This window comes from Indicator indicator, chromosome 3 (assembly GCF_027791375.1).
Source record: "Indicator indicator isolate 239-I01 chromosome 3, UM_Iind_1.1, whole genome shotgun sequence".
Taxonomy (NCBI): domain Eukaryota; kingdom Metazoa; phylum Chordata; class Aves; order Piciformes; family Indicatoridae; genus Indicator; species Indicator indicator.
This window is the reverse complement of record NC_072012.1, coordinates 9,658,240-9,679,779: the sequence shown is the minus strand read 5'-3', so window position 1 is coordinate 9,679,779 and position 21,540 is coordinate 9,658,240. Positions and strand designations below refer to the sequence as shown.

General features: G+C 39.3%; 1 protein-coding gene across 1 annotated transcript in view; it reads right to left on the bottom strand.

Moving 5' to 3' along the window:
* Positions 1-21,540, bottom strand: part of ATXN10 (ataxin 10) — a 103,462-nt gene that overhangs the window by 56,283 nt on the left and 25,639 nt on the right. The window contains exons 4-7 of the mRNA XM_054399741.1: positions 21,375-21,471; positions 20,371-20,535; positions 11,392-11,472; positions 3,906-4,071 (exon numbers count right to left, since the gene is read on the bottom strand). Of these exons, the coding sequence (XP_054255716.1) occupies positions 3,906-4,071; positions 11,392-11,472; positions 20,371-20,535; positions 21,375-21,471 (509 nt within the window). The remainder of the gene's footprint in view (positions 1-3,905; positions 4,072-11,391; positions 11,473-20,370; positions 20,536-21,374; positions 21,472-21,540) is intronic.

Sequence of the window (21,540 nt, the reverse complement as noted above, 5' to 3'; positions counted from 1 at the left end):
CTTCTTGGAGAGATATAAAAAGACTGTTGTGTGGTTGGTGCTTTTTTAATGCATCCACCTACCATCTCTTCATAAAGTGATGTTTGCTATCTTTTGACAACACCTCTCAACACAGAATGTTAGGGGTTGGAAGGGACATCCAGATATCATCCAGTCTAACCCCCCCTGCCAGAACAGGACCACCTAGATTAGGTCACACAGGAATGCATCCAAGTGGGTTTTGAATGTCTCCAGAGACAGAGACTCCACAACTTCTCTGGGCAGCCTGCTCCAGGGTTCTGTCATCCTCACAGTGGAAAAGTTTTTCCTTATGTTCATGTGGAACCTCCTCTGCTCCAGCTTGCACTCATTGCCCCTTGTGTCCTGCCATTGGACATCACTGAGAAGAACCTGGCTTTGTCCTCCTGAAACTTGCCCTTCACACATTTATAAACATTAATGAGGTCACCTCTCAGTCTCCTCTGAGCTAAAGATACTCATCTCCCTCAACCTTTCCTCAGAAGGGAGATGTTCCACTCCCTTAATCATGTTTGTGGCTCTGTGCTGGACTCTTTCAAGCAGTTCCCTATGCCTCTTGAACTGAGAGGCCCAGAACTGGACACAGTATTTCAGACATGGTGTCACCAGGGCAGAGTAGAGGGGAAAGAGAACCTCTCTCCACCTACTAACCACATCCCTTCTCATACACCACAGAATGCCCTTGGTCCTCTTGGCCAAAAGGGCACATTGCTGACTCGTGGTCATTCTGTTGTCCACCAGGACGCCCAGGTTGCTTTGCCCTACACTGGTCTCCAACAGATCAGTCTCCAACCTATACTGGGGTCCATGGGGTTGTTCTTTCCCAGATGCAAGACTCCTTGTCCTAGTTCATTAAATTTCTCCCCATAGTTTTAAAATACTTTGAAATACATACTTTTTAAATTCTTGTGCCTATTTAAAAAAAAAAAAATCAGCAAATAAAGCCCTGTGTAACATTATCATAGAAAAGCATTTAAAGATCATTATTTTTCACTTCGATAGTACATTAGTTATGGCAGCTGTTTTTCGAGAGTTTCTCCAAATGAAACTATTACAGGTTAATTTTTATTTTTTTTTTAACATAAAATGCTACCGACTACATGCCTGCTGGGTAACAGAATTTCAACATGTCACTCTGGTCATTTGGCAAGACAGAAGCTAGATGTGACTTTTTAAAGTATCTTTAGAAATATCAAGAAAATGTTAATCACATTAATCACACTTCTGAAGCCATGTACGCTTAATCAGTGAGAATTAACTAATTCTATGTTTGATTAAAACATACTCAGTTTCTCAGACTTTTACTTTTCTGGGTAGTTGTCTTAATTTAAATCAGCTGAAAACATTAAGACTTTATGAGAGAGCAAAGACTTAACACAACACAAATGAGGTCACTGCAAGTTATGGTACGAATTGCTTTCTGTACTCCCCAGGGCGCTGCTTCAAGCAGCTTGTCAAAAGTGAGAGTGAAAATAGAACGCCACGTTATTTGAAAAGACCCCTACCCTTACATGGCCTAAACCCCCCTACTGCACTATATGGTATGGCAAGTAGCCAGCAACTCTTGGATACTTCATAAGGAGGAATTAAAATAAAGCCATCCAGGACTCAGCTTTGCATCCAAGGTTCCCGAAGTGCAACCCACAAACCATCTCTGACCCATAAAAGCCTTCCTACTTAGATTGCAAAGGGACTTGGTTGTGGCCATCCTCAACAGAAACAGTTTATTAAGTCTGAAGCAATAACAGATTGCTTCCAAATGGACTAGAGTTGGGGCAAGTGTCTGGGTGCTCAGCAGACAGAAGCTGTCTGCCACTTGGCACCCAGCAAGCTCTGCAACTTCATGCTGTGGATGCTGGCTGGCCCCAGGGATGCTGCCTTGTCAGAGCCACGTGAAGTCCACCAGAGAATCCCCAGTCATTGGGAAACAGGAAGAGCCCTTGCTTGCAGCAAGGATCACTACATATTTCAGATAGCTCCCACACACAGAGCTAATCACACGAACACCACAGCTCTCCATAATCAGAACTTGATCTTACAGGTCACCTGCCTTGGAAGTAGCCAAATGCATTTTCAAAGAACTAGTATGTGGAACCTGAATGATGCATTAATTATGAAGCTGTTGTCATAGAATGGTTAAAAAAGATGATGTCCCAGAGTGATATATCCACATGTTTTTTGAACACCTCCAGGGATGGTGACTCCACCACCTCCCTGGAAAGCCTGTTCCAGTGCCTGACCATTCTTTCAGTAAAGAAATTTTTCCTGAGATCCAATCTAAACCTCCCCTAGCACAATTTCAGGCCATTTCCTCTCATTCTATCACTTGATACTATGGAGAAGAGACTTATCCCCACCTCACTAAAACATCTTTTCAGGTAGTTGTAGAGAGCAATGAGGAGTCTCCTCAGCCTTCTCTTCTCCAGAATAAACAATCCCAGTTCCCTCAGCTGCTTCTCATAAGACTTGTTCTCTAAATCAGTTATTTGAGTTTAAAACTGCCCTCAACATTTACTTAAGTATGGCTTGAAAAACACTTACTCCATTTCTACCTTAATTCTAAGGGTATGGAGAAGAGATGCTGCTTCCCACCTATAAATTTCAAGTTTTGACTCATATTTGAAACAAAATAAAATTCACAACACAAATAAATTATAGACATGATCCTTAGAAAGAACATAATAATACATCTGAAGATTTGAAAACTTGAACATTTGTAAAATTTTGAGATTTTTAACAATCACAGAATCACTGAATGCTAGGGGTTGGAAGAGACCTCCAGAGATCATTGAGGCCAACTCACCTGCCAAACCAGGATCACCTAGGGCAGGCTGCAGAGGAATACATCTTGGCAGGTTTTGAAAGCCTCCAGAGAAGGAGACTCCACAACCTCTCTGGGCAGCCTTTTTCAATGCTCCATCATGCTCACCATAAAGAAGCGTATCCTTGTGTTGAGGTGGAACCTTCTGGATTCTAGCTTGTACCCATTGTTCCTTGTCCTATACACTGGGCACCACCACAAAGAGACCATCACCTTCATCTTGTACCGTGTCCAGTTCTGGCCTCCTCAATTTAAGCAGGACATTGAGATACTTGAACATGTCCAGAGAAGGGCAACAAGGCCGGTGAGAGGTCTCGAGCACAAGCCCTATGAGGAGAGGCTGAGGGAGCTGGGGTTGTTTAGCCTGGAGAAGAGGAGGCTAAGGTGAGACCATATTGCTCTCTACAACTACCTGAAAGGAGATTGTAGACAGATGGGGGTTGGTCTCTTTTCCCAGGCAACCAGTGGCAGAACAAGAAGACACAGTCTCAAGCTATGCCAGGGGAAGTTGAGGCTCGAGGTGAGGAGGAAGTTCTTCCCAGAAAGAGTAATTGGCCAGTGGAATGGGCTACCCAGGGAGGTGGTGGTGTCACCATCCCTGGAGGTGTTGAAAAAAAGCTTGGATGTGGCTCTTGGAAGCATGGTTTAGTTGTCATGAGGTGTTAGGTATTACGTAATAGGTTGGACTTGATGATCTCGGAAATATTTTCCAACCTCGTTCATTCTGTGATTCTGTGATCTTGACATGCACCCCTCAGATACTTAGAGACTTAGATCTCCTCTCAGCCTTCTCTTCTCAAGACTAAACAGCCCCATGTCTCTCAGTCTCTCTTCATAGGAGAGATGATCAAGCAGATTTATTTTTACCTCAAAGCACCACATTCTTTGTCATCCTTAAATTAAAAGCAAACTCAGACTGCTGCCTTACAGATTCTCTTGTGAACTCTGACACTGCTTTCCCTATCTAAAACTGGGAATGCACGCAAGTCCTACTTGGGTAGTAGTAGCAGTGAGGATTCACCACTTCAGATTCTAGTACTATAATTTTTTTTTTAATCAGTCATACCTCATCTTCTGCATCTGCTGCAGAAGTTAACTTGAGCACAGCTTCACATTTCTCCTGGAAACATTCTGCAAGGAAGTCCGCATGTCTCGTGAACACATCTGTGCCTTCACTGGTAACTGGGTTCTTCTCGCTTGCTTCTGCCATCATCAGCTCTAACAAAGTGACTCTAGAATCAGAAAAAAACACTTATTAATCAAATTCACTAAGCCATACAGAATTATCTGTAGGCTAAGCAGGTAAAGCTGTTAAGAAGAACACAGAAACTAGCATGCTATTAACAGAGCTTATTTTTTAAAACAAAGAAGTCCTAGAACACCGGCGATCAGTTAAAGTTTGCCGTCTTATTTCTGCAGACCATTGATTTCATTCGTCATTCAGTTAATACAATTTGGCCAGCCAGTCAGGTCCATATTTTTCTTAAGTCTATTTAAGTTTCTAATTTCTTATGTCCTAACAGAACATTACTGTAACCACATATTCCCTGTGCAAAATTTCCACCAAAACAGCTCTTAAAAGCTGTTGTTACATTCAGCAAAATAAACAGACTACTGGACAGCTTCCGTTTTAAAACATCAGGTTTTCACAGCCCTTGCCTTGCGTGCAGTCCCTTCACTAATTCTCCTTCCCAACCCTAAACCTATTCTGAGCAGAGAGAAGGGAATTAAAAAAATTATATGTACACTCAGTTCTTCACAGCTGTTTTATAATTGCTACTAGATTAACTACAGTAAATCCAAGTTAATTACTCATATACCCAGTAAGATCATTCGGTGTATTAAACCAGGAAGAAAGTGGATATGTAACAAAGCTGCCCTATAAAATGTACATGGGTCATTTATTTTAACAGCTTTAACACCATTTTATTTCTGAAATCCCATCACTTTGTTAGGGCAAGCTGGGAAGCAGGACTCTAACACAGAATCATAGAATGGTTTGGATTAGAAGGGACCTCCAAAGGTCATCTAGTCCAACTCCCTCTGCAGGGGTATCATCCACCTCATCTGGCTGCTCAGAGCCTTATCAAACCTGACTTTGAATACCTCCAGGGACAAGGCCTAAATTACCTCCCTGGGCAAGCTGTTCCAGTGTTCCACCACCCTCATTGTAAAGAGTTTGTTCCTAACTTCCAATCTAAATCTGCTTTTCTCTGGTTTAAAAAAATTGCCCCTCATCCTACCATTACAGGCCTTTGTAAACTGTCCCTCTTCAGACCCCCTTCAGGTACTGGAAGGCTGCTACTAGGTCTCCCCAGAGTCTTCTGTTTTCCAGCTCCCTCAGTCTCTCCTCACCCAAGAAGTGCTCAAGCCCCCTTATCATTTTTGCAGCCCTCCTCTGGACCCACTCCATCAGTTTCAGGTCCTTCCACTGCTGAGTGCTACAGAGCTGGATGCAATACTCCAGGTGAGGTCTGGTGAGATCTTACCAGAGCAAAGGGGCAAAATCACAAGCAGCATGAGGCCCTCCTACAGCTTCCCTGTTCAGCTCCAGCACAAAGGAGCATGCAGGTTAGGTGAAGTCCCACTGTAATTCTCTCACCCTGTATTGAATGAACTCAAGAAAGCGCTCAGGGTTTTCTTTCACCAAAATATTTGTAATTCAGATGGAAGGACTGACATTTAAACATGTGGAATAGTTCAAATACTTTTCTTTCTTTTTTTTTTTTTTCTTAATTTACAAAGCAGGTTGTCACAAGGGGAGGAGAAATGTTTTCTTGTAGGAAAATATGGTCACTGCTTTATTAACTTCCAAGAACCCACCCCTATTAATCATGTAACAGCTACTCAGTTCTTGCTAAACTCGATCCTCACTGTCATTAATAAGATGCATTAAACAATTACCTGAATGAGGACAAAAAGCTTTTTCAACATGGTAGCACAGAAATGTGCTTTCTTTTCCATTGGGGAAAGGGTGGATTCCAGACTGAAGGCTGTCAAACACTGGGTAACCTCTCTCACAGGCTTCAGCTAACATACGTGCCACAGCACAGACGCAGAACAGTCAGCGTGTTTGTTCTGCAGGTTACAACTGGGCACCACATGCCTGCCCAACTACAAGCTACCAGAGTCCAACATCCCTAACTGAAGGGAGGCTTTCAGATTTGGCAGGCTATACAAAAATCAAATTAAGTGCACAGATGTGTCATTCATCCCATACCAGTTTTCACCAAGTTTAGAGCCTTTCAAGCATATGCTCAGCTAAGAAGCTGCTCACAGGCTGTAGGATTATAAGAATTGTTCCAACAAAACATTATTTCCTGCATAACAGAATTCTAGTCAGTTCTTGCTGCACCAATAACACAAGTAATACAGGTTTGTTAGTGATAAGTAATCCTGTAAAGAAGTTAGAGGGTTACCACATACTTCCATAAACTGTATTAGTGGAATAAATTGTTGCCAATAGGGTTTTTTTTTTGCATGACTCTTTCTCTTGCAACATAATTGTGTGCCCTTTCAGACAACCATAATCACCAAGAGTGACATCAAACCACAACCTGTATGTAATTTCTTCTACAGTTTTCTGTTCTTTTTAAGCATTCATGTCACAATTGCTTCCCTGTGTTTTCTTCCAGGCATAGACATTCAAGACATGCTGATGTTTCCCTTGAATTTCATGCAAGTCCTATTATTCAGTCAACAATTTCCTGAGAGCACCCCTTTTTGCTCTGGTGCAAGCTCCCTTGTGTTCCTTTCTTCTATTGTTTCTCTCCTTTTCCAAGACATCTGAATTTTGCTAAGTTAGCTATCCCACACAACACAATTTACTTGTTTCTTTTAATCCATCTCACAACTGTTTAGCCATTCAGATGACAGAGCTTGTTTCTACTTGTTTGCCTATAGCTAAATACAACAGATACCACAACTGTTAGTACCAGCTTTAGCACATCTCCTCATGAATTTTTGTAACACAGTTCAAGATCTAAAAACTACGATTTTGTACACTCAATATTTATATTTAGAAATTATCACGCTGCAAGTGTCATCTTCCTTTTCTCTAGGCACCAATTACAAAGACTTTCTGTCAATTTCTTGCCTTTCCACCCCTAGACAAATTTGGACCAGTTCTGCCTGACCAAATGGGCAAGAACTCAGAACAACCGCTATCACAGAATCATAGAATAGCTTAGGTGGGAAGGAACCTTAGAGACAACCTACTCCAACCTCTCTGCCATGGGCAGAGATGCCTCTCAACTAGACTTGGCTGCTCAAGGCATCATCCAACCTGCCCTTGAGCACCCGCAGGTAGGAGGCATCCACAACCCTCCTGGGCAACCTGTTCCAGAATCTGCAGTTATCTGACAGCAACACATTGCTGTTTCCTGTACTCTCTGCAAACAAACCAGAGCATTAAAGTGCAGTTAAAAATCTGGAAGCTCATTATTAAAAAATAAAGTGAAATCTTGCTAAGCCTGTCTAAAAAAAGTATTGTAAAATTCTATCAATTTTATTATCATCAATCATTTTTTATCAGGTATGCTTGGTTTATAATCTCTTACCAAGTACCCCACACTTGGGACATTCCTTCTCTACAACAGGGACTTATCTTTCCTGAAACACTTTACTGACAGAAATGGTTCTATATAAGACAAATCAGTTCCTTCATCTAAACTTTCAATTCTTTCATCTTCAAACAATACTATTGAATGAAAATGGTGAATTTATGAATCCAACACTGCCTTGGGCTATTCTGTGTTTGTGAGCATTACCAAGAACAAAACCCCATCATAACATCAATATCAGTAGCCTTGCAGCTGAACATAGGCAAAAGTGGTGCCACTTGCAGTACCTGAGTGGCCATTTCCCAGTTGCTATACTGATCAATGGCTACATCGTTCATGGAGATTACTTTGCATGAAATAGAACAAATGTCAAAAATAAAGATGCAAGTAGCTGAGCATCTTAAAAACACCTGAAGCTATTCAGTTGCTACTCATTTTCAATTTTTGTTGATGTTAACTAAAAGCAAAACTCCTCCTCAAAAGGGACAACACAGATATGCTAATTTTGAAGATTTTACAATGTAATTAAGGCTATCAAGCCATTAACTTACATTGACCACATACAAAGCTAACTTGGATTAAAACAAAGCAGGCTTTTTCTAAATACTTCTGCCAAATACTTGCATGCACATGCAGGGAAATCTCAAATCTGGCAAAGAGTTCAAGAACCTGCAATCTTTTGGCTCAGTATTGTATCCATCTGTTTCTGCAATAATCATTTGCAGAGAAACATCAGGCACTGTTGCATCACCACACATTTAAAAGCCAGAATACAATTTAGAAAAATTATCATAGGGCAACCTGATCTAGTGGGAGGTGTCCCTGCCCATGGCAGGGGGGTTGGAACTAGATGATCCTTGAGGTCCCCTTCCACCCTGACAATTCTATGATTCCATGATCATACTATCACAGTATTTATTTCAGGCCATTTGCCAACTCAGACATGCAACATCAAAGAGCTTAAATCTGTTTACAAAGGAAAGAGAAAGGTGTCCAGAAGTTAGGGATTTTATTTTCATTGAAAAGATAGAGTACAGATCCACTTCTACAACAAGAACTACTTCCTGGATTTTTGTTCAAAGTGGGGCTCTACAGGGCTCTGGGCAGCCTGATCTAGTTGAGGATGCCCCTGCTGACGGGGTCAGACTAGATGACCTTTGGAGGTCCCTTCCAACCCAGACCATTCTATGATTCTATGGCACGAACGATGGCTGCTGGATTTCAATGATAGGAAATAGTTTGAATAGTGTGAATAGTGCAAATAACTGAGGTTATGCAACTGCATAGACTTTGGTTATCTGAGGCAACTGCCAACGTAAGGTATGCATCCGCAAACTCGCAGCATAGCTAACGCCGCCTCAATAAATACATTTAAAGTGAGCAGATTTAACGTGCATGGGAGAGAATACCGTAACTGAGAGTTACCCTATATTCATGGGCTCAAGCTGCTTTCCGCAGACACCTCAATACCACATCTGTCCTTTCTCCATTTATATAACTGAGTCAGCCTTATTGGACACCCAAGGCGGCAACTCTTGCGGTGAAGCTCCTTGTCTCGTTTTGAAACGACATCACAGCCCCAAGCAATGCTACAGGGTTGGGGAAGTGTGGCTGAAAAGCTGTCTGGCAGAAAGAGACCTGGGGGTTCTAGTCGACAAAGCAAATGAGTATGAGCAACCAGTGTGCCCAGGTGGCCAAAAAAGCAAATGACATCCCAGCCTGTGTCAGAAATGCTGTGTCCAGCAGGAGTAGGGAGATGATTGTCGCCCTGTACTCAGCTCTGGTGAGGCCACACCTTGAGTATTGTGTCCACTTTTGGGCACTTCAATACAAGAGAGATGTCAGTGCTGGAGTGCAGAGGAAGGCAACGAAGATGGAGAAGGGCCTGGATAATAAATCTTATGAACAACTGACGGAGCTGGGGCTGTTCAGAGGAGGCTGAGGGGAGACCTCATTGCTCCCTAGAAGTACCTGAAAGGATGTTGTAGAGAGCCTGGTGCTGGTCTCTTCTCACACGTAATTAGTGATAGAACAAGAGGGAATGACCTCAAGCTAAGACTGGGTAGATTTAGACTGGGCACTAGGAAAAGATTTTTCACAGCAAGACTGGTCAGGTATTGGAATACGCTGTCCAGGAAGGTAGTTGAGTCACCAACCCTGGATGTGTTTAAAGGTCGTTTGGATGTGATACTTGGGGACATGGTTTAGGGGTGAACTTTGTAAAGTAGGGCTATGGGTTGGACTTGGTGATCCCAAGGGTCTTTCCAACCTTAATATTTCTGTGATTCTGTAATTAATTCCCTATGCTTTGGTTTATATCATTACTTTTTTTTTCCCCTCCAGTTAATGACAGCCAAAATGTTTTTATCTGAATTTGATTTCTCTCCCTATGTATCTCAACAGAATGTATTCTTAAGCAAGTTAATATTATAGAGGAAGACACCACATCAGTTTTCTTCTATAGCTCAGACGCAAAAGGACTGTTTTCTACACCACTTACTTCCATATGTTTGACAGTAAATTAAGCAGTATCAAATTCATAATAAACTGTACATTGATTATGCTCTAATTGAGTTCACTTGATTTGCAGAGCTCTTGAGACTGATAATAAATTCAGCAAATATGCTCTGACTACCCATCCTGCAATGTGATCATTCACATGATGTCTACACCAGAAGACTTTTAGTTGAGGGAGCTGATGAGTGTTTGTAGTATGGTACAAGCAACAAATCCAGCTAAGACCTTTCTGGAAACTGATTACATCTATGTACAATTGACTGCCTTAATCCAGTCCTCAAGGGGATTACAAAAGCATACAAACATTTATGACATCCCCCAAAGGAATTATATCTAGCTCATTCAGTCAAAACAGGCTTTCCTCCTAACTGCTGAAGGAGTCCTTACATCCAAGAAATGCACAGTTCATATTCATTCCCATTTGGTCAGCCTGAATAAAGGAGGAAAACAGAATTTCCCTCCTTGTCATTCCCATCCCTTGTTTTCCAACCCTTGCCTATACATTAATGATATTTTATCTGTGGTTCTCAAACTATCATCCTTGCCTGCTATTCCTTTTGTTTCTTCCTAATCTGGTAAGTGACTGTACCCTAATTTGTGGTTTCAGTCACAGCAAAAAACACAGAAGAAAAAAATATTAACAGACTGCTTTGTTTACTGCTCTGTTTCTCACCTGCATAAACTATAGTAGTGGGAACTTGCTGTTTCCCTGGCCAGATGGGGAACAAAATCTATCACAAAATCCCAAGATCTACAAGCAGTTGGAGGAGCTGTAAAATGATAGTACAGGATTTCCCAAAGTTGATTATTCTAAGAAAATAATTTTTTGTCTTCCCAGATTCTCTGTCAAAGGAATTGCAAATGAGCATTTTCCCAGTTAGAGCAGTGGCTGTTTCCCAGCAACTGAGCATACATTTACTCAAACACCTGAAGGAAAACTAGCTAGTTTCTTTTGAGGTGAAGGTTTGTTGAAGCACTTTGTATTTTCACTAGCAGAAACCCTAAAAGATGAAGCAATCTTGGGTATCTATACATCTATGTTTTTCAGGTTCTGCTAATCAGTAGTAGAAACACTTCCAACTTAAGTGAAGGCTTCCTTTTAACTTCTTGTAATTACAACAGGAGTATGAACAGTGGAGGACATTTCAAATATAGCTCGAAAACACTGCAGGGTGTGGTGCTCTTATGAAATCAAGACACAGACATGAAATCTTGTCTTGTTTTTTGTAAAAAAAAAAAGTATTTCTTTCCTGAGTAATGGCGCCAACCTGGATTCTGCAACCCTACATAAATCACTGCCAGTTGTGGCTAAGCTGTAATGTTAACCAACCAATTTAAAACCATTACTGACATAGAAACATGTATTTAGAGATTTTGTGCCAACTATGAAACCACACAGTTTTTCAATCATGTGAACAGGATACTCTATATGGAATGCTAAATACTAAAAGCCACATTGGGTTTTGGGGTTACCTTTCTTGATTGCTCAGTTTGGCATAAAGGGCTTTTACCAGCTCTGGACATTTCAGCAAATGGTCTGTGAAAATCAAGAACCTAAACAAAACAAAACAGAAAAACAAACAACCAGTGTTACTGGTGCTACAACAACAACAAAAGCATCTACATTTACTTCAAATGCTGTTGGTTATTTTTACTTATAGGTGATATTGTGACATGCTTCTGCTCCTGTTTGCTAATAGACACAAATTGTCACAAAATAGTTGCACATTGTTCTGCAATATTTTTCCTAATACAGCAGCAGCCATTTCCCATCAACTAAGCACACTTTTGCTCCAGTGCTTGAAGGAAAGTGGATTAGATTATTTTGCCAGTAATACAAAAGGCACACCACAGTTCAAACAATAAAAAAATTCATCCAATTGTTTGTGCATCTCAGCAAAAAGCAAAAGTTGAAGGTTGAAAACTGTCATGCTACTCATCACAATGCTGCTTTTAAATGCAACGAACAACCAAAAATGTGCCCAAAGATGACTTTTTAAGCAGAGAAATTATAACAAAGAATTAAAGCAAATGGAAATTTGTCAGATGTAAGGCAGCAAAGTACTGCTCTCAACTTACAAAAAAACCCTCCTTGTGTAACAAGAGCCTAAGCTGATAGCCAGATCTAACTCATTGTCATAGAATGTCTTAGGCTGGAATGGACCTTAGAGGTCCAACCTCTCTGCCATGGGCAGGGACACCTCTCAGCTAGACTCAGCTGCTCAATGCCTCATTCAACTTGGCCTTGCAGGCACAGTCCATCTACCCTAGTGCTAATGCCAGTATTTGCACTGATCACTTTACCAAGCACCCCTCACTGCAGTCAATAGCAGATGTTAGTCATTTACCAGACCTAATCTCAGCATTATGTGAATAACCAAATCATTTAAAAATGCTCTTCTTCTCTAATTACATTCCTAGGAGTACCAACAGCATTAGACATGCTGCACAGGTCTGCAGATACTAAACTATGCATTTCTTTTAAGCAGAGTGTCTACCTATTAACTACAAAAATTACAGGTCACATCTTAGAGCATCCTCAGAGCTGATGGAGCTACTGAGAAAGAACAGCTAAAATATATGAATAATTGAGGGTTGGACTAGATGACCTTTGAAGGTCCCTTGCAACCCATACCATTTTATGAAAAAACATTCAATTTCAATATTCCCTCCATATGAAGACCAATAGATTTCCATATTCCCTCCATTTCTTGCCCACTGTTCACCTTGCTGACGCCCTTTTATTTTGTGTATCCATAATCCACTACATATCTAGCAATATGATCACACTGAAGCTTTCCAGCTACAATTAAGTTGGGGAAATAGAAGAACAAGAGGTCCAAAAGATTAATAGCTATTCTCTTTCTAATGGCAACTGTGTACTTAGCCAGCATCTGGTTTGGTTACTGTAAACTAGAAATTTTAAGAGGGGGAAGGAGAAGAAAAGATATTTCATGCCATGCTTTTGTTTTTTTTGCTGATATTCAAGGAAAAATAAGTGTAGGGAATCATCAACTTAAAATTGGCATTCTGAGCAGTTCAGCACTGATTCAAGAGTTTCTCAGCACAAATTAAAACCTACAGACTTCCCCAAAGTCAACAGCAAAAAAAGTGTTCCAACTGAGCAGTGCAGGCTCAGCCATAACTGAATCAAGCCATCAGCAGGGCAGTCAAGGGTAACACTTCCACAGTTCCTGAACCAACAATTCACAGCATACAAGCCATGCACAGCTAAACTTTCAGAGTAGCAATCAACTGTATTTTCTCAAGTATTTGAGTAGAAACAAAAGCTTTTTTCTGGAGCTGAAAAAATTATAATACTCAGAGGTGTGCAGAACACAGCACTGAGCCTCATCCTGCACAAATTTCAACTGACAGTGATGTATGGTAAAAGTGTATTTAGAGGGACAACCTGGAGGACAATTTTTTAATTCTGCAGGTGGGGCTATGAATTTTAATCTTAATTTTCATGATTAACATTGTTTTGAGGAAATCTTCTTGCCTATTTGCCTTGTGATCAATAATTACCACAGAAAGAACTAATGCTATGAGGTGTACATTAGCAATTGCTATTTCAGAGTGGAAGATATGTGTTTTAGTCATTACTTGGGTCTACACTCTTGTGTTTGTTCACATGCATCTTTCACATTCTGCAGACTAGACCTTTACTGCTTGAGGAGCTTGCAGCATTTCAGAATAAAGTTTCTGCTTACAAAGGAGCACAGACTGCCATATATGCTTCTCACCTTTTAAATTCCATGACATAACACCTCAGAAATGTCTGCTTCTGTATTTAAGTTTTCCTTTTGCCTTATTCACTTCCTCCAGTACTGTATCATTAAGAACAGAGCACTAGCATATTTTACATGAGAATCACCAAGAGGTGACAGAAGAATTAGTAGTGGAGTAAGACACCTCTGCTCTTTCTACCATGCTCAGAAATGTTGGTACTAGTAAAGCAAGGATGCAGCAAACGAAATCTAGTATCTTTAGTACTTAGCTCTTCTGTTTTTCATTTGGGACAGGATAGAAGAAGAGAAAAAGTAAGGCCATCCACAACTCTAAAATAAAAGATACTCAGTTTTGGGTTACTGACTGAATATGGCATTTCAGATGCACACAAAAAGCTTTGGTAGGATATTCAAACTCTCTTTGGGGGCCAAGAGCAGAACCACTGGGATAAACTGAGGACCACTATAATTTAGCGAAGGAAATGGTGAAAATTGAAGTTGTTATGCAAGCGTAACACAGTAAGAAACTAACAGTGTTAAATATGCCAATTTTCTTGACTTGAAAAATTGTTTGGCTAAAATCCTAAAAAAAAAAAAAAAATCAAGAGCTTACATAGTAGATAAATACAGGAGAAGATGTTCAGTTCAAAGACTGCACAACAGCACAAGGGCTGCATTATACCAAATTGAACTTGAGAAGCAGCCAAGATGAAATGGTATAAAAGCTACATTTGTGCTCAGTGTATTCCAAATGACCACTAAGCTTGCTCCAATCAAAGCTGGGTGTAAGCAATCAACTTTATCATCAACTGTCATGCTCCACATTAAGTTGATTTGATCCCATTAGCAAGTTTAGAGAACAGTGTCCCCGGTCTCAGAAGATGAGGAAGAAAACTCCCACAAATGTTTTAGAATAAAGAAGAAAGAGACATAGCAATTTTCTATTTGATCAGCAAACTTCTCTTCTGAACTCAAAACCAAAAGCATTTTTCATCATCCTACAATAACGCCACCCTATCCAAAATAGTTAGTAAGAACAAAATAGCTATTTCTACTGTAGTTAAACAAACAAACATAACAAATCATTCAAATTTTGAAGGAAAAAAACAAAAGGAAGAAAATTTACATGGGTAATCTTTCAAAGCCATATTTCCAGCCTTTTTAGATGCTTAAGAATCAGTATGCTTCGTGAGGACCAGAATATATTTTTGAAGCAGGTGGGTTTTTTTGACCCTGCACAAAAATATAAGCAGCCCATCAAAACTATTAAAAAATAGCAATTACAGTATAATATAGTACAATATAATAGCAGTATAAAGTTGATAAATAACAAATGCAATATGAGGTATCGCAAAGCCCTCTAGAAACCAGGTAATTCATCCCAAACACCAACACTTCTCTCCCAAAACAACAATAAGGAAGCACATTTCCATATTTAAGACTCAACCCAAAGTATCACACATCACAACAACCCTCTTCTGAGCCCAATCAAAGACAAAAGTGAACAACCTTCCATCTTTAAAAGGCATTACCCATAATGAACGCATCCTCCTTACAGGTCATGATACTGTCCTTCAAGTCAACTCTCAGGTTTAGAAGAACAAGTTCAGACTATCTAATATTTTTCTTTGATTCACAAAACACTCCCATTCCAATTGATAGCTACCTCTGAAAGGCACTAAAGAGAGACTTATTTTTACTTATGTGCAAAGTGGGAATATTTTCTTTTTCCTGAAGAGCTACCAACAAAAAACTGGAAGATGATTAGCAACAGAATAACCTCCTACTTCCTCCTCTCCAAGAAATATACAAGAAGAAAGATGTGACAAGATAAACAAATATGTGAGGTTGGGCTTTAGAAGATTGAGGAAATCTGCACCAATACACTGCTACTGCAAACAGAAAGTAGAAGCCAGTCAGATCTCTACAATTAAGGAAACTTTTACAACTGTCAGTACAATTTAAAACCACAGCTGAACTTGGAACCTGCAATGTAACTCCAACTTTCCTGGAATTATAAATAAGAATTATTTTCTGGAGAGTAGAAGAAGAGGGTGGGGGACACCCTAAACTGTCAGAGATAATAGACGAGTTGTCAGCCCAAAAGGGGGGAAAAAACAACAACAAAAAAAAGTGGTGGAGGGGGAAATGTTACATTTTCTGGTTTCTCCACCACATGCATATCAATTAAGCAACAAGCACTCTACCGAGGAGTTTCATCTTTGCCTTTTAAATCCATGCCCACAGGCAAGACTCCTTGCCATGAGAACACTAATTTCTGTCCACACTTCTTTCCATAGGCAAGGACAAAATAACCAAAGGCAAAAAATGGGGAGTGGGAGCCCCACATCCTAATCTTTACAGTCATCATTGAGCTGTGGTTTCAAAAAGAGAAAGTAAATGTTCAGAAAAAAAAAAAAAATCTTACTTTCAATGCCAAACAGCTGACCACACTCTTAATATCACTTTTCTGAAAGCTAAAAGGCCTCTGACGCCTCTTATTTTAAAATGGAGAGTTTTTGTCCTTGCTCTTCAGGAATCAAAAATACAACCTGTTTTTTCTTTCCATAGAAGCTACACTGCCCCAGTGCACACCCTTGGAAAAAGTGATGACACAAGCTGTGCTCTCATCTAATGGAATAACCAAAGTATTTCTAAAACAAACAGCTTTTAGAACACACATCGGTCTCGGTTAGGATAAATTATAATGTAATTTTGTACTACTTTTTCCTAATTATTTTACAAAACACATATGTTTGCAGGTTCAATGTTCTAAAATAGATCTCGTGGCATTCTGTGCTGGTTTCCCTTCTAAATACAGTAGCTTCTAAACTGTGTGACATGCTTTTCTGCCATTGATTAATACAAACCTGAAAGGGTGTGGACGTGTGGGGAAACATTGAGGCAATGACTTTAATTTAAAGGTGCCACAATTTCCCAATGCCTAAGGCATAGTTTCCTGCACATTTTAAGAAAAATATTGTTATGAAATTTAATTAATTTTCATTAATTAATTAATTTATTAATGGCAGTGCTTGGCAAGCCTTCCAGCATACTACACATGTGACAGGGGATACTGCTTATGCTTTATTCTTCCTATGGCTCTACAAGGAAGCTTGTTGGAGAGATCTCTTCAGACCTTGATAATAACCATATAGAAATAGAGTTACTAGGATATACTTTTCAGTTCCTGAAGAGTGTATTCCAGCTCTGTCTCCTAAAGGAAGAATATAGCCAGCTACCTGATAGCATCCTTCAGAAGGCAGCAGCTGTTGAAAGAGCAGCACTAGAAAAAAAGAATTAGCTTATGGAATTTTTTGCTTACATGGTCAATATATGTTCAACTTAGTAGGTCAATGCTTCAGAAGAATTAAATCAGCATACTATTACAAAGGTAGACTGGAAATACAGAAGACACATGGAAAATAAATTGTTGTCTCATAAGGGCTAGAAAACCTTCCTCATTTCTTTGAATAGAAACCAGAAGTGGAACATACAGGTGAAGGAAGCAGATTCAACAGATGCATAGTGCAGAAAGACCCATTGCAGTTTAAGAGACAAAAATCTGCTGTTAAGCAACAGATAGCAAGGAACTAAGTAATACTAAAAGGGGGGAAATATAAACAAAATACAATTTGGAAAAAAAAATCACAAGAAGATGAAGAGAGTGGAAGCAACAAAAGTGAAACTGAGAGCTTTAAAAACCTTCCATGTGCAAGCAAATATTTTGGCAGGAATGCCATACTATCCCCTAACTTTAACCATGAGCAGAAGCTGGAAGCAACAGATCACAACCAACTCTTGAAAGGGTGAACCAATATTAAACACCTCAGGAGTAAAGATAGGGTGGAAATGGTCACTCATGCACCAGGCTGTAGCAGCATGGAAGCTTTTCACCAAAGTTAGAGGTGAATTCTTAAGTTAATAACCTAGATAGTAGCTGTCTGTTGCAAAGAACATGATTTCTAGAGGAAAACTGCAGAGCAAAGAACTATCAAGGAGATAGGATCATTTAATTAGTGTATGCCATAAATCAAATCAAAGAAAGGAAACTGCCTTGTTTCTGCAGAGCCAGTGTCTTTGCAAAGACACAGGCTTTGAAGTGCACTCCGAAATACCACATGCCTTCAACTTTGTCAGAGCAGCAAGCTCTGGGCACTCGGCAAGCCCAACTACAGATCCAGGCATTCAGGACAAGACAGGTAAGTTTCAATGGCTTTCAGTGCTGAAAACTTCCAGTTTCTTCTTGTTCTAGCATTTTAGCCAAAAGCTACAAAACAAAAGGGCATACAGCCAGTCAGGCAATGTTTTGAAGAACTTCAGTTGGAGATACACAATCTGCCCCTTCAGATAATTGCTCTTGGAAATCAGAGCAGCAGCAGCATCCTCAGAATTGGTCCTAGTATTCAAGATTACAGGATTGCTAGCCTGAAACAAGTTCAGAAGCTGTGTTGACTAGAAGCTTAGAGGTAGTTAAAAAATACATTGTCTGATATATGTTAATTAATACTCTTTTAAAATGCCATTCAGCGTCTAGTATTAGAGATGGCAAAGGTAGCAACATTAAAAAAAATGATCTGGGAGTCATTTAGAAGATCAAGCTTCTAGAAGAGAAAGAGGAGGACGTATCAGTATTTAAATCGGGGAATATTTATTAAACACATGATTTACATTCTGCAACTTCACAGATTTCAGAGATAGAAGCATTTTTGATGCTTACAAGTAACAACAAGCTAACTGAAATGAGCCTTCAAAATATCTGGTCTGGATAAACAGGTATGATCATACAAGGATTGAATACAAAATTTGACCAGGGCATACCTTATAGAACTGACTTCCTTTTTCAGTGGATTAGCTGTGTCTTAGTTCATAGCAGGCCACATGCTAACATGACAGGAAAATCCAGAAAGCTATGTTCTGCCTTTTGAAGATGCTTCCTCCACAGTCTTTAACTGGGAGAAGAGCTTATGGCACACACAAGAGAAACTGCAAAAGGTCCTCTACTAACAGCTGCATCTAAAAAAGGAGTTCTGAGAAATGCTCAGAATAATTTCAAATTTCATGATCAAATCTCCCTATAGAACCGCAAGGCCACAGGAGAAAGAGGAAAGTTGCAAGCAGAAGCAACAGGAAAAGAAAAGAGAGAAAGAACTGTTTATGCCTCTGCTCTATATGCCCATTAGCAATCCAATTAATTATACAGTCCTTGCTATTTTTCTTATTGCATCCAATGGTAATTTATTTTACTTTCAGTCTTTGCAGTCAGGGACTAGGCTAAAGTTCCCCCTTCAAACTGTAACACCTAATTTGGTTCAGGACAACTATACAAAACGCTAAGCAGCTTATACTTCAAACTCATTACTTTTCTTTCAGCTGGGAAAATCGATAATGAGCTTTGAGCCTTAACTAGTCAATGGTAAAGTACGATGACATAAAACTAGACCTGGGAAATGGATACCTCAACCTTTATTTTGATGCTGCCTTTTTTCTGCTATTACCTTCAAAATATAGAATTTAACATCATGACAATCTCTTCCAACTCTCTCTGGCTTTCATATCTCAGCCAAAATACATTTCAGTGTATCTTCAATACATAATGAAAATGAAGGACAATCGAGATAATGACCTGAAAAGCAGTCTTTCATATGTGTTTATAGTGACAGACAACAAAACTAAAGACTTGTTTGTCACTTCTGAAACAGAACTCTGGTTGCCTGACCCTGAAACTTTTAAATCTGCTTTCTCAAAACTATTTATGTCCTAAGCAAATTGATGTGGTTATGAAAAAAGCTCAGCCATAAACAAATTAAGTTCATTTTTTTTCAATACAATAGTAAACTATTAAATGACATTTGCTTTTCACTCAATCATTCATTCAATCATTCATTCATTCATTCATTCAATCATCTTCACTCTCTTTAAGGACCTTCCAAATAACTAGGAAAACCCTGACAATTTCTCCTCATCAAATTTGGAATTTAAATATGACTTTCAAAAGAATGCTACAAAAACATACAAACTATCTTTTTGTTTGTTTGTTTTCCTGGGAATGCATCATATAACAATTAACTATATATGCATCCTCGCTGATGAAGGGTAGAACACTTCTTAAATCCATAACTGAGAAAAATATTTACAAGAATGACCTTTAGCTAAAAAGATGAAAGCTCAATGAAATACAACTACTGATAAGGTGTGTTTGAAGTACGCAATGTGCAAGATTCACAAACAAAATATCTGGTCTTTTGGTATTGCATGTTGCACTAGACAACAAATTTGTTACAAAAAAACCCCACCACAAACAAAAACAACAATAAACCCCCCTACATTTCATGTAGTAATTGCATGCAGTGCTCATATAAGTCTTTGTTGCATGACCCACTAACCAAAGTCTGCAAAACTATTTTGCCTTAACTTTATTTTTTAAAATCTCAAAAAAACCAGCACAGGGGTATAAGTTATTTTGCTTTCTAGAAACCTGTATCATACTACATGATTTTAAAATTCCTGTCTAAGTTCTCAACATAGATGTCATCTTATTCTAGCAGCAATCAAAACACCCATCATGAAAATTATCTTTATGCTAAATTAGTAACATCTAATGGGATTGGCATTTAGTACTTAGCTTTGTCACAAATACAGATACTTTAATACAGAGATTTACCCTCGAAAAGCACCTAAATAAAAAGAGGGAAAAAAAAATAAATCTAAAGATACATACGACCACTCAGACTCCAACTGCTCTTTGTAGACTTTCAGGACATGAAGAGCCACAGTCAAGTTCCCAGGATCCAGTAATTCTCTCACTTTCTCTGAATTAAGGCAGGTGAACAGGACCATACAACAATAGGCAATAACCTTCTCATCACTGTAAGTTAGGCAGGTCCTTCAAGAGAAAATATAGAGTTAAGACAGTAAGTTAAAACTGGTTCCAGATAAACAGGCTAGTGGCTAATTCACTTGGTTGAATTGTTCATCTTTGTCGTCTTTCAAGAGAATCATGAGCTTGTCACTAAGAGGGATAGATATCACTTGAAAAGAAAATCATCCAGTTCCTAGATGAACGTCAGTCAGCAGGCAATTTACTAAACCAATGCTAAGCTGGAGCTAAATGGAGATCTAGAAGTTGGGTGAAACCATAATAACCTGCTTCCATTACTGTAAGGTCTTTCTACAACTAGTGCTCTCAAGAAGGCTCCAAAACCACACCTGGAATGATTAGCAAATCAAATGAATATGCCTTTGTTATTAAGTTCACTATGAAATCACATCAACAATACTGTTTGTGCAACATTTCATTACACAGAGGGCATCCTACCTCCAGGAAGACATGCTGGTGAGGTTAGGAATTGGACAAAAGGATCAGAAGTCACATACTGACAGGTCTGCACAGCAGCAAAGTGAATAGAGAGAGAGAGCCATGTCCTTCAAAATGAGTATAACTACTTGAAAACACTTCAGAAATAAAGCTTATGTTTTGAGCTCTGAATTTGAAATATAGTTTTCTTCCAGTTTCTGTTAAATAAAATCAATTTAGTGTTAATTTAGAACAAACAGGTTTTTAAAGGTCCTGACTCCTGTGGTTGACTGACAAAGAAAACAAAGACATCTACAGGATATGGTCTCAACTGTCCTGCTCTCACCAAAGGCACAACTACAACGTACGAAAGGTTTGAACACAACCACAGAAATTACATTAGAAGAAAAACTTGCATCCATTCTTACAAGAAGAGATCTGGGAAAGCACACTTCCAAATGCTGTTCTGGGAATCTCCATTTCCTGCTGCAATGTTTCCAAGAAACTGGAGACTGCAACGAAGAGCTGGGGAAAAAAAAACCAAAAAACACAACAAAACAAAACCAGAAAATGTATTAACAAGAATTCAAAGAA